This window comes from Eurypyga helias, unplaced genomic scaffold, assembly GCF_000690775.1.
Source record: "Eurypyga helias isolate BGI_N326 unplaced genomic scaffold, ASM69077v1 scaffold48778, whole genome shotgun sequence".
In the NCBI taxonomy this organism is placed as follows: Eukaryota; Metazoa; Chordata; class Aves; order Eurypygiformes; family Eurypygidae; genus Eurypyga; species Eurypyga helias.
The window spans coordinates 1-13,365 of record NW_010268512.1 but is presented as its reverse complement, the minus strand read 5'-3'; the positions used below and the strand labels follow the sequence as shown (position 1 = coordinate 13,365).

The 13,365-nt window shown below is 49.5% G+C and overlaps 1 protein-coding gene across 1 annotated transcript; it reads right to left on the bottom strand.

The window, feature by feature from the left end:
• Positions 1–1,104: 1,104 nt before the first annotated feature.
• Positions 1,105–12,220, bottom strand: ZMYND12 (zinc finger, MYND-type containing 12; the record flags this gene model as incomplete). The annotated part of the gene is made up of 7 exons (XM_010157756.1): positions 1,105–1,212; positions 2,323–2,468; positions 3,869–3,989; positions 4,845–4,967; positions 6,307–6,476; positions 7,450–7,621; positions 12,079–12,220. Coding segments are annotated over 7 exons (982 nt in total), but the record flags the coding sequence as incomplete, so codon positions are not given.
• Between the last annotated feature and the right edge of the window lie 1,145 nt (positions 12,221–13,365).

The window sequence follows — 13,365 nt, the reverse complement described above, 5'->3', positions numbered from 1 at the left end:
CTCAAGCAAGTCCAGAGGAGGGCTAGGAGGATGCTCAAAGGAATGGAGCACCTCTCACAGGGAAAGGTTGGGTCTGTTTAGCTGGAGAAGAGAAGAGTGGGAGGGGATCTTATCAGTGCTTATCAGTATCTCAAGGGCGGATGTCAAGTGTGGGTGAACCTGCTTTGGCAGGGGGGCTGGACTAGATGATCTCCGAAGGGCCCTTCCAACCCCTGCCGTTCTGTGATTCTCCAGTGCCCCTCTCATTCCCACCGGGGGTGACACAACGCCCCCTCTGCCCCGCCAGCCTCTTCACTTGTTGGGAGCGAAGCCTGCAAGAGCTTGGTGGGGTCTGAGGGCAGAAGCATTTGGCGACCCAAGGGACCTTCTCCTCTCGAGGTTGGCGGTGGAGTTAACGGGATGGCTACGTGCCGGTGAGCTCGCAGCCAGGAGGGAACCACGACTCCTTTGGGTTGGAAGCCCTGGCTGGAGCCCTGGCCTGTGAATGCTCTCCCTCAAACCACTTTCCCTCATGCTGTTCCCGGGGTCCCTCCTGGATACAAGTTCTTCCATAATTGGAACAAACGAGTCCCTCGGTGCCCAGAGCTACGCGACTCCTCTGGAGCGCTGCAGGAGAGAAGGTGGATTTGGGGGTGGGGGCGCTGCAGAAGGGTGCAAGGCCCGACAAAGCCCAAGGCCCTGGGGAGCAGATGACAATACCCAAGATGGGTGCACAGCAAGGGCCTTCCCTGGGTCCCTCCCTCCCACGTCCCTCGCCAAACGGAAGGGCAGCGTGGGGTAACGCACACGGCGGCTGGCCTTAGCTTCTGGACAATGTGAGGAGGTAAGAGGCTGTTTGTTTATTCGTAAAGCATCAGATGACGATTTCTGCACCGCGTGCTGGCTGTGCTCATTTCCACAGCCTCATTCTGAGCCGGTCTGCAGGGGCTGGTCAGCAGGGGAAAATGACCTCCCAAAGTTTCATTTTCAACCGCCTCGAGACAGAAAGGGACGCATCGGGAGAGGTGACAGCAGCAGAAAGGACCCACGGCTCGTGATGCTTTTGGTTTCCAGCCACCCAGTTCAACAGATAACTGGCCAAACCCCTCGCCCCGGCAGGAAGAGTTACTGCTTGGAGTTAATCAACTTCAACAAACGATCAATGGCGTCCAGAGACTCCTGCTGGGGCAGCTGTTTCACCAGGTTGAAGGCTTTCATCCCCACCTCTCGGGCCTGGAATGGAGCAGGAAAGACAAAGTAATTGCCAGGAACATGGATTTTCTCAAGGGGCAGTTAAAATACCTGCGGAGGCTCCCTGGAAGAGCTGTGCTGGAGCAGCTCCAGGCTCCAGCCACTCACTGCCGAGGGTGACCTGCACAAGCTGCTTTACAGGAGAGAGTAAAGCTGCCAACAGAGATCATATTTAGGATCCAGCAGTGCAGACAGAGGAGATTACTAACCCCAGCCCCCCCGCTGGAGATCTTTACCTCTCATCTAACACAGCTGAACATTCCCAACGCTATTTCAGGGAAAAAAATAACTGCATTGACTCTGCCTGAACTAAATCCCTCATTTCCCTCGATAGCTCTTCCAGGGATTAGACATTCCTCCAGTTATAAAGCTGTGTCTTTTTTCTAATTTGAAGTTATTTCTCTGTGCCTTCCAAACACTGACCCGCATCATGGCTTTCTCTGGTACAACGAAGAGACCGCTCGTGATCTGTGTCTCCACCCTCCCAAACACAGGCAGAGGAGAGCTCTGCCCAAGCAGAGGCCCGATTGCCAGGTGCTTATGGCTCAGCACTTCCTCAAACCCAACGATTTCTAACAGAGAGAACTGGGCACTCTGGAGTTAGCAGTCACACCTGAAATTTTTAGCCATAAAATACAGGGCTGCAAATTCAAAACTGAATTTCAGGGCCAACAGAGCGAACCCACGTGAATACAATGGCCATTACAGGGATCTGGTGCAAGGAGACACGTGCAGGGCTCACGTCCTGCTCGCTCTCTAAGGCCTGACCTGACGTCGAAGTGCAGCCTGCGACAGGCAGCTGCTCTGCCAGAATAGCCCAGGCAAAGGACGGACCCAGAGAATGTGAGTAGCTATGGAATCCATTGCAGGTGGCTTGGCAGAGCCTGAAACAGATCCAAGGGGTTTCCTTAGCCTTAACAGCCGATCGTGAGCTGGCTTCATGCAGAGCTACTGCGGCAGCTTTGTCCTCAGTCACCCAAGGGTGACCAAGGCTGTCGTGGGCTCAGGAGAGGTGCCAGGTGAACACGGGATGGGGCAAGCACTGGTACAGACAGGAGACCCTCCTGGAGCCTTTCACCAGATGGCACTTACCTTTGAGAAATCCCTGACCAGGAAATAAAGCATGGCAAGAGCATGCAGAACTCTGGCAGTCTCCACAGGTTGCTGCTTTGGTGCCTGCTCTCTGACATCCAACACCGCATTCAGTACTCGGATTGCTTCCACCTGCTGGGCTTCAGCTGCGTGGGGAATGAAACAACCCTGTTGGACGCGTGTATGCAGGCAAGATAATGTATCCAAAACTGTCCAATTATCTCTTCTAGACATCAAAGCATTTCTGCTACAAGCATCGATGCGGTATCCCAGCTCCATGCAAATTCCCTACCCATTAACAGGTATCTTTTCATCCAGTCAGTAATTGTGTTGATGAGCCTTCAGTAAGGATGTGGAGTCATAACAGCTGCATGAAAAGAGCAACTTTCATGCTCCTGTCATAACTGAAGATGGTATCGCGTGGCCCTGTCTTGGTGTGGTTCCTGCTGGATGGAGACAATGCCAGGTAAAGTGAGTTGGGATGCATCCTGAGTTGGGATGCACCTCTCCTACGATGAAAGGCTGAGAGAGTTGGGCTTGTTCAGCCTGGAGAAGAGAAGCTCCGGGGAGACCTTATAGCACCTTCCAGTGCCTGAAGGGGGGCTACAAGGAAGCTGGGGGGGACTTTTGACAAGGGCCTGTAGTGACAGGACAAGGGGTAACGGGTTTAAACTGAAAGTGGGGAGGTTTAGATTAGGTATCAGGAAGAAATTCTTCCTGCAGAGGGTGGAGAGGCACTGGGACAGGTTGCCCAGAGAAGCTGTGGATGCCCCATCCCTGGAAGTGTCCAAGGCCAGGCTGGATGAGGCTTGGAGCAACCTGGTCTAGTGGAAGGTGGCCCTGCCCATGGCAGGGAGGTTGGAACTGGATGGGCTTTAAGGTCCCTTCCAACCCAAACCAGTCTGTGATTCTATGAGTTACAGAAATGTATTTCATCTCTGACACTAGTTTTATTAGCACAGACGGTAGAAAGAAGAGGACCAGAGCCTAGCTGGACTTGAGCGGAGCGTAGGGTAGTACCACACACACTAGCGTATCTCCTAACACGTTATGCACCTTTATGTCCTGGTGAGAGATTCCTCAGCTTCTCTCCCGAGAGTGTTCTCCAGATTAATACATCCAATTACCAGTGCATGCTACCCCATCACATCCTGCTGCTTCAGAAGGCAGAGTCGTAACCCGCCTAAGTGAGACGAAATGTCACTTTCACTTAATTAAACAGAGACAAAGGAGAAATGAGAATGTTGAAGTGGAATCGAATCCTGAAAGGCAGAACCTCGTGCTGTTACAGCCGCTGCCAAGGGTGCTGCGAAAAGGAGCACGTAAGGAACACAGGCAAAGCCGTGTTTCCACTTGAACACCCTCATTCCTAAAGTGGCCTTGTCCATCTCATCCAGCACAATCCACTGAGAAAACATCAGAAATACCCGTGATTCCGATTAAATTTGCTTGACCCAAATGCCAGGCAAACCCCCGCGCTGTAAGTAGGAGCCGTAGGATGTACGGATTCTTTAAAGTCCCGGTTCCGTGCAATAGCGGTGCTTACTCATACGCTCCCCGACGACTTCCTTGTCCTCAGTGGACAGAGACATTTCCGGTCGTGACTTGAGAGCTGGCTCCTGCGCTTGGACTGACTTCACGAGAAAGGCATGCCAGGTGCCAGTTACCTATCAGGAAGCAAATGAATTATTTCACTCGCATGAACACGCGGCATTTAGCAACGAGCTGTTCTATAAACAATGTGCCCCACAACGCATGTCCCTCCCACAATAACCAAAGTGCCTGCTGGTTAGTGAGCTGGCTGCTGCCAAGCTGGATGTTTCACGTGGAGATCTGCCCGCTCTTCTCCCACCGGCAGCCTTACTTGGAAGCTCATTTCTCTATCTGACTGCTAATTTTTCATCAAACTTGAAAAAAAACCAACAAAGTCGTTAACCAAAAGCACATTTGGTTGAAGTTTGTGTGGGAACGGAGGCAGATTGCACAGCTGTCAAAGCCTCGTTTCCACAGAAAATCAGGCTAAGCAAATAAAAGTGCATCTTTTCCAGGTATTAGACAATTGTTACTCCCCTTGCTGGATCGTCCCGTTCCGACGATCATTTACCAGTGTGACTTTCCATTGATTCTCAGCGTAAATCTGTGGCTCGTTTGTATCTTGCTGCTGCTCGGCAACTCTTCCCTGGGCATGGAAACTCCTTGGTGACCCTCTCTACTCATGGGACTCTTCAACCTCTGGCATGGGGTACGAGGTGGCAAAGCTGTTTTTAAACAAGGTTTGGCTGCCCAAGTTAAAGACAACTTGAAAAACAACTTTTAACTGAGTACAGAATTTCTCTCTCCTGATTTTAACTCAGAGAAATAATTAAGTATGAAAAGGGTTTCTGAGCTTGATCCTAAAAGGCAACACTGATGCCTGATATGGTCACCGTTGTATTAGCAGTCAGAAACAGGGAAAACTTTGGAAAGAGCACAAAACCCCACCCCTGCGGAATATACAGAGCATGACTTTGGCTTTTACCAACCTCAGCATAGAGCAAGTTTGCTATGTCCATTTTGTTCTGGAGAACGAAAACATTAGCCATGTGGAAGTACCCTCTACAGGTCTCAAGAGATTTTAGTCCAAACGTAGAACTAGCAAGGTAAATCTGAAATTGATGTTAAAAAAAAAAAAGCAAAAGTTTAATGTTCATGTAGAACCCGGGAAAGTTTTTCCCTATGGATTAATAATACTGCAAGCATTCCTTATTTTTATGTGTGACTACAGCGTTAGATAGACCTGATTATAACTGTAAAACATGGAGCTAAGAAAGCTGTATTTTAGGTTTTATATGAAGGAATGCAATGCCCCCCCACTCCCCTGCTCTCTGGGGCAGAGGAACCCACTGATGCATGGAGCAGGTTTCCCACCTCTCCTCCTCTCCCTGTGCAACCTGTATGTCTCACGCCTTCGAACGCACAACCTGCTGCCACTGCTCAGCTCTCCAGCCCTGCCCACGGCACCCGTTTCTCCCCCCGAAGCCCCAGCCAAAGCCAGGGGAGTGGGAAGGCACTGGTGCATTCCAGCTATTCTGAGCTGGCGTGTGACTCTCAGCAGATCTCAGACACGCAGCCAAAGTTCAGGCAGGTCTTGGGCTGCTGTGACGGCTTGCTAATAGCAAAAAAACCCCTAATACCTGATGCCCTTTCAGGCACTGGATTTAGGGTACCTAAAAAAAACAATGGCACAGCGGGAATCTCTCACAAAAGGCTTACAGACTAAGCAAAGACAGGGTCGCCTGTATTATAATAAAAAGGATCTCATTCTCCTCATCGGTATGTCATCATTTATGCCCACACAAAGCTCCTATCAAGTTCAACAGTAGTGGGTATACATCACTCGGCGGTGGATAAATTTAGTCTACATGGGACATAAATAGGATGTTGCAGAGTTCATCTGCCTTTGGGGGATCAAATGACAGGCAAAGCATCCTCAGGAGCACAGCTGGCAATAACCCCTTCAAAGGTGACAAAGTGCTCTCGGGGCTATAAAGACTGTACTGGGGAAAACGCCGTGGCAGCAAACATTTCAATAGTTAAGTGAGGCGTTTGTTAATGAACGACAGACAGAGAGCTGCTGCCTAAAAGAAAAGTATTGAGGAAAGGGACAACCAAAACTTATCCGTTGAATAAAGGGCAACTGTAGCAGTGTGGGGTAGGAATGTCTGGTCATCTCTGTACCGTAAACAAAGCTGAGAGATAAACTTATAAGCAGATGCAGTGAAGACAAGGGATGTGTCACTTCAAGGGAATAAGGATAACTAGTAAAACACGACTTTGGCTAACACATAGATACATGGGTGTCCTGGATCCACTCACTTCAAGAGTTTGTAACGTGTACCCGCTAAAATCAGGATTACAGATCTGCCTGCCGGGGTTTTCATATCAACCTGCAAGTGTTAGAGAAGGAAGGAAAATGGAAGTGTTTCTTTATTTGAGTTGGCTTACATCATGCGCCAGGTGATATAAAGCCTCTTCAAAGTTTCCTTTGGCAGCACAGAAAAGCCCCAGACCACGATGTAATTCACACTGAAGAGCAACACTGCAGTCTGGAGTTCTAAGGACAATCCACTGGGCTTGGGAGAGATACTTGGATGCCTGTGGAAGGTGGCCAATACCTGAAACAACATGTAGGAAGAAGTGGGATGAAGCACATTCTGTAAGTTAGAAATTTAGAGACTGCTGCCCATTAATCCTTGCAGTCGTTTGATAGGGAGACCTCGTTTGTGGATCCCCCACTTCTCTCCCGAGTGTTCCTTAGGTCAGCAGGTGTTCAAAATCGAATTTACGGACAGGCTAGAGCTGCGAGAGAAGCCAGAAACCATGTATTGCATTCCATATCTCTCAAACACGTGTTCAAAACAGGTTAGCTACAGGCAGCCACTAATGAGTCATGTATTATCACGCTAGAATTACTCATGAGGGTTTTTTTCCCTTCTCTCGCAGCACCATTTACGACAATCCTTGAGACAGCTCAACTCTGCCAGCAGAGCACTGCGTGTACTCCCGCAACAGCGATGATTTACAGTGTTTTCTCAGTCCCTTACGTCTGCAGCTGAGGTGAACAGCTCTCCAGCTGCGGAGTCCCAACTTGACATTTTCTATAAAGCACACAGTCCACGAGAAAAAGCTCCACTTCAGGCAGAGCGTGCTTTTGTGAATGAACCGAGGCATTCCCCCCATCCAGTGGCCTCAGAAATGTTTGCTGCTTCCCGGAGATAAGAGCACAGCCAACCACCCTCGGGAATGTAAAGCTTTTGAGAATCATACGAAGCCACAGAGGTGAAGAATAGATTTTGATACTGCTCCTCTTGGGGGAATCGGTCTCTTGGGAGACGGAGCAAACACTTCATTTGCTTTCATTGATCTCTCATCACCGACGAGTGATTCTTTTCCCCAGACCCACACAGAAAAGGGGGTGTGTGTGTGACTTCTCAAATCTCGCTGAAATGCCCTTGAAGCAGGGCAGAGACACGCCACAATGTTGAAACACAGAGCTGGTCCTTCCCTGATAAATGGTAAAAGGAAACCAGAAACCTGACCCAAGGGAGGTCTTGCCCTTGCCAATGTTACTATTTAGACAATACTTACCCATGGAGGCCTCAGCCAAGAGGAGATAAGCAGGCACCAAGTGCACGGAATTGGAACCGTACACGTCGGTGCTGAAACGCAGTGCATGCAAAGCTGCAGGTATCGCTTCTTTATGTTTTTTACCCAAAATGAACTCCTGGGCTGCGCTGTACGCGAGCTTGATGATGTATTTCTGCAGGGGAACACAGTAATGGGACAGAGTGAGCAGAGGATAAGGAGAAATAAACCACACAGTCTCTTGTTACATTCCAGTTTTCAGACTGTAAACTGGTGATTGTAATGTTTGTGGCTGTAATTAATCGATGGAAATTAAAGCTGTCATCTCAGAGCCTGGCTTTCACGCCTACTTCTACCAGAACAGCTTTGGACATCATCTTCGGTCATGTGGTGTCTTATGAGAGGAAGAATCCTTTACGCCTGTGAAAAAGGACTAATAAGGCTGCAGCAATAAAAGCTGTGAAGCACAGAAAACGATCATCACAAGACCATAGAAAAGATTAGACAAAGGAGCTATGTCGGGGTTTTGCTGACGGTAATAATAGTGACTCACAGCAGGCAGCGGAGCGTATGCTTTGCCACGCTGGTGCCAGCATGGCACAACTCCAGCTGCAGGAGACGCAGTCTGGAAGCGAGGGGAGAGCTGCTCACACGGTGCTGCAGCTTCCTCCCACCCTCTCCCGGCCAGTTCTGGGCCTGGTATTTTGGGCACGGGGTCTAGAAGGCCGGTCAAAATTAGAACACAGTATAATGCGCTTATACTCCCATATAGTCGGGTTTGGTGGTCCAGCAGCTTCTGCAGGATTTCTGCTTGTTGTCAGAATCCATAATGTTTCCCGTACGTACAACTGCTTCCTGACTTTCAGTGCTTCCAGCAGTCCACGCCGCAATTTGGTCTTTTCAGCCTTTGCAGCATCCGACCTGTTCACCAGCTCCACAAACGTGTCTCCGTTTGAGTCCCGCGCATTGCCAGGGGCTCTACGGCAACCGTGGATGTTGTGCCCCTGCAACGTGCTGAGGGACGCCAGGGAAAAAGAGCCAGGATGGGTATTTATCTGTTTCTCTTTGCTTTCAGCATAACTGTTGCCAACTCCCAAGACTTTCACACAAGTGGTGCAGCAGGAAAGCTGCCTGGAAAGAAACCTAGTGTGCCTAGCCGTGCTGCCACGGCAAGTCAGCCAGCGCTCGCTCTCCCCTTGCTTGGAGGTATGGGCAGGCCCGTGCAGCGAGCGCCGTCAGAAAATAACGTTTCACCTCTCTGCTGCTTCTGCTTTACAGCTGTGGCTGAGTGGAGGGCAGAAAAAACCAAATCCCAGTGCTTTTGAGGCCAGGATTTGGCATTTTGCTGAGCTTTGAGAGAGGCAGAGTTGTGCCTCGGGCGAAGGAACAGCTCAGGGATAGGGAACCTTGAGGACAGCCTGCGAGTCTTTCCTGGAGATCCTGGCTGAGATAAAGGACTTTTTTCTGGATGAATGAAAGCTTCAAAGAACACACCCCAGAGTGACAGAACTGGGGGGCTACAGCAAGGAGAGCCAAGAGCTAGAAAACACGATCATCGACTCTCTAGCCCCAGAGCCACCAGCACACGGAGTGAAAAGGCACACGCCAAAACCAAGCCATGTCAGGGCAGCGTGTGGTGCCCAGGAGAAAGTCAGCACATGCTCAGGGCAAGGAGCAATAAAAGCTTTTGTTATTTGTCAGGATGCCACTCTGTCGCAACTGGCACCAGCTTTGGCGCGTGGGTATCAAGCAGACTGTCATCTGGGGAGGCGCTGGAGATCAGGATCAGTCTTTTACTCCTTGTCAATAGGATCACTGCTGCTTCCCACGATGGAAGCTATCTTAAAACATCTGCAGCGAGGAGAAGCTAAGGGTTAGACTCTTGCATGGCTCCCAGGAGAAGAAGAAAGGGCAGGAGACAACACAGGCCCTGCAGCACCGAATATTTAAGACTGTGCAGTTACAAGCCTCGGGGGGATCGTTAGCTTTGGCTCTGCCCTGGTTTTCATCTTGCCTGTAGCCCCACGCCCCCAGACCTGCCCGCTTTGAGCTCTTTTCATCTCTGTGGCAATTACAGAGGTTTCTCTGAAGATGCCCCCACGCAGTTTTCCCCCAGTTGGGGTTTGAGGAGGCTGAGGACCCCAGCTCTGCTCCAGGTGGGACACATACTTGTGGTTCGGCGCCACATTCATTTATTCCCTCACAGGCATCAAAAACGAAGATGAAGAAATGATGATTTTAAAGAGGAAGCAGGCTTCCAGTCAGCTCGAGTTGAAATCTGCAGTCGGCAGGGCTAGCGTTGCTGCCGGAGGACTGCTGTAGCTGGCTGAGCCATGGATCTTCTCCCGTAGCCAGGGGCTGCGGTAAGCTGACATCACACAGGCAGGTGAGGCTACTCTACAAACAGAAACTTGGAGGTTTGTCAGTTTGGAGGCACCGTCTGCAGGCACCCCCCAGGCTGTGTTGACAAAAGCAGATTTCTATCAACAACGCTTTGGTGTACAGACCAGGTAGAAACAACCTCCTGGCTCTCGGCTTCACACACCTTCCCTTAAGCCAGAGGGCATCTTCATGTGCACAAGCTTTCCTGCGTCCTGGCTGAGGCCTGAGCTGTCTGTTTTCTAAACAAACACCGTGCAGGAGTTTAAAGTACAACAGAAATCTTCAAAAAATAACAAACCTATGGGCAGGTTTTGAGCAGAAGGTATTTTCTCTTATTGTCATGAGACCAGGTAGCTTTTCCCTGAGCTCCAAAGGCCATCTTTAAAGCCTTTTTGTTGGCTCTGTAAATAGGAACATGATGAAAGCCAGGAAGACGGGGCATTAGATAATTTCCAATGCTTTTCAGCCAATCTGGGCCCAATGCTGTTGACCCTATAGCTTGCTGTACACAAAGGCAGACTTCATGTGTTGGCTGGAAGCTGCAGTCTTGCTGTGAAAGCAAGCAGGTGATCAACAAGATGTTTCTTAGGAAAGAAGGAAGACAAAGCAAACCTGCACATGCCCTTCCCAGAATCTATTTGATTTAAATAGTCTGGAGACAAAGGTTAAAGAACAAATGCGATAGGGTTGTTAAAGATCCTACAAAAACCTCTACTTAGAAAGAAAATCAGAGTCTGCTCTCTGTGCCTTTTCCCATGAAGTCATTCCAAGCCTGGGCTCAGGCTGCAGGTCTGCAGTTGCCGTCTGATAACCTAGGTGTGCACTCCAATCAAGAGGAGTGACTCTCCCTTCTCCACCAGCCCCATCTTCCTGCTGTCTTCCCCTGGAACCTAATAAAAAAGACATGATTAGCTTCCAGCTAATCATGAAGTACTTCCTTGATCTGGCAGTCACGTGGCCTTTTGTAATGTATGCAGCATTTCAGCTGCTATAAATCCAGTGATGTAATCACAGATGCCTCCAACATCAGTGTTCAACATGCAGGTGAAGTTTCTTGGGAAAGCTTTAAGCAGGTCAGGATGTGAAAACCGTGCCACCACCCTCAATAAGACCGATTCTAACCTTTGTTTTCTTTGCAGACTTTGTAAAAGATCAGCTTAAACGTAACCTGGAACAAAGGAGCTTTTGCATTTTTCCTGACGCTTCTGGGACGTACTGTTCTAACACACCTCCTCTGGACTTTGCTCAACAGTCTTGCCTGTGATCTTCAAACAGATGGGACTGTCAAAGCCAAACGGGGTTGTCAGTGCCTAATTCCTACAAAGCCCAAAGGAATCTCCTGCCTAGAGCCTGCCGTGAGTTTTCACCAAGCAGGACTTGGGTCTACATAGGTTCCACCCCTTTTGGACTTTCTGGGTGCTCCCATGAAGACCTCACCAACAAGCCCACCACCTGGCCCAGAAACAACTTTAGACATAATATGTGCTGTAAAATCTGTAAGATCAATGATGTTCTGCTCGGTGGCACCGTCTGACCATTACCAGCTCACTTTCAGCTGTTCTGTTGTCCAACTATTCTCTGATCAGGAGTTACGCAACGCCAGAAGGATAATTTATTTTTAGGGCAAGATCATGTTAAGTAGCAGATGTATTTGTGTGGGTTATTTTATCAACACTGTAGAGAAGTAGATCCTGTCGCATCATAAACAAACAAACAAACAAACAGACGAGTTGAAAACCACTCGGGCTGGAAAGGACCTGCACATCTGCACCACTACCAAGGCCAAAAAGCAGAGATAAAACACCGTACTTAGTGGGAAAGGGCGTTATAAAATTGGCCAGGTAAACTAAGGGAGGGGACTTTATTTCTCTGCACCTCCGCTTGGAGAAAGGGGAATCCCTCTCATCAGGGTGAGGACACCCTGTAAGAAGCAAAGGTGGATGCCAGACTAACCAGGGAGATGGACTAACTACCTGGCAAGGTGGGAGATGCAGGACTGCCACTGCCTGAGGAAGCTCAGGACTTCAAATAAGGGCTGCGAAAAAGGCAAAAGGCTCGTAGAATCGGAGAGAGGATGCTCCCATTTCCCTTATTAAACAGTTTTTGTTTAAAAAAAAAAAATTAAAGCTCTGCAACTAAGTAGCAATCAACCAACAAGGTGCCCTCCCAGTGCTATGTACATCAAAATGTAGGAAGAATTAAATCTCACTGGCAGCACTTTGAAGTGGCATTTGGGTTTTTTGTACATACCTGCCTCTTCAGCAGCTGTTCCATGCCATGTTTTCTTTCTTTTTCAGAAGGGAGAAAAGGGAGGGGTGTACGGATTGGAATCAGCAGCTGGCATATTTGCTCGTGGATACTAACCCAGTCAGCCTTTTGATGATCTACATCACTAACAAAATGAGAGAAGAACGGTATTTTTGTTTGCTTGGAAATGATGTAAGGAAAAATTAATGCCTGGTGTAACTTTTGGATTTTCACTGCAAGAATTACCCACAACAGCCACCAGCCTTAGTCTGCTCACAGAGTACATAATGTATACTTGATATTCCCAACTGGGAACACAGTGCTCTCCTGCCAAATCACCATGATTTTGTATGTTAAAACCGTACTTAAATCACTCACAAAGCTCCCAGGTGCAGTTTGGGTTGAGCAAATGCCTCACTTTCAACGCTGTGGTACACAAAAAAAAAAAAAAAGCCAAACCAACCCCAAGTCAAACTTGTGAAATCAATTAAATGCACACTTAACACAGGACTTTACTGAGGACCCCACGTAAGTGAAGATGTTTGTGTAAACAGCCAAAAACCTCACTGCACTGTTCTCCATTTGCTGTGGGCACTGTTGGAAGCAAGGAAGAACCCTTCAGCTGAGCAGCTGCTGAGTGTACCCAGCCCAATCCCCACTACCCTGCCTTCTGAGCTTCATCCAGGGTCTTGTCCCTGTCTGCTGAGCTTTGTCCCAGGCCTTGTCTCCGCTGCCAGGGCTTCATTCTAGGCCTCATCCCTGTGTGCTAAACCTTGTCCTGGGGCTTGTACCTGCGTACTAGCCTCGTGCCAGGGTTAGTCCCTGACTCTTTCGCTGTCCCTGTGCCCCAGACTGCATCGCAGGCTTTGTCCCTGTCCCTTACTCCTCGTCCTGGGCCTGTTCCTGTTTCCTAGGCTTGGCATTGCCTCCTGAGCCTTCTCCCTGTGCCTTAAGCCTTGCCCTGAGCCTGTTTCCTTCCTCCTGTGCCTCATCCCGGGCCTCCTCTGTGTGTTCTGAGCCTCATCCTGAGGCTATTCCTTGCTTCTTGCCATGCCCCGGGCCTGCTCCTGCCTCCTGGGCCTTCTCCCTGTACCCTGAGCCTTATCCTGGGGCTAGTGCCTGCCTGTTGCCCTGTCTCGGGCCTGCTTCTGCCTCCCGGGCCTTCTCCCTGAGCCTCGTCCTGTGGCTAGTGTCTACCTGTTACCCCGTCCCTGTGTCCCGGGCCTATTCCTGCTTCCTAGGCCTCCTCCCGGGCTTTCTCCCTGCACTCTACACCTCGTCCCTGCCTCC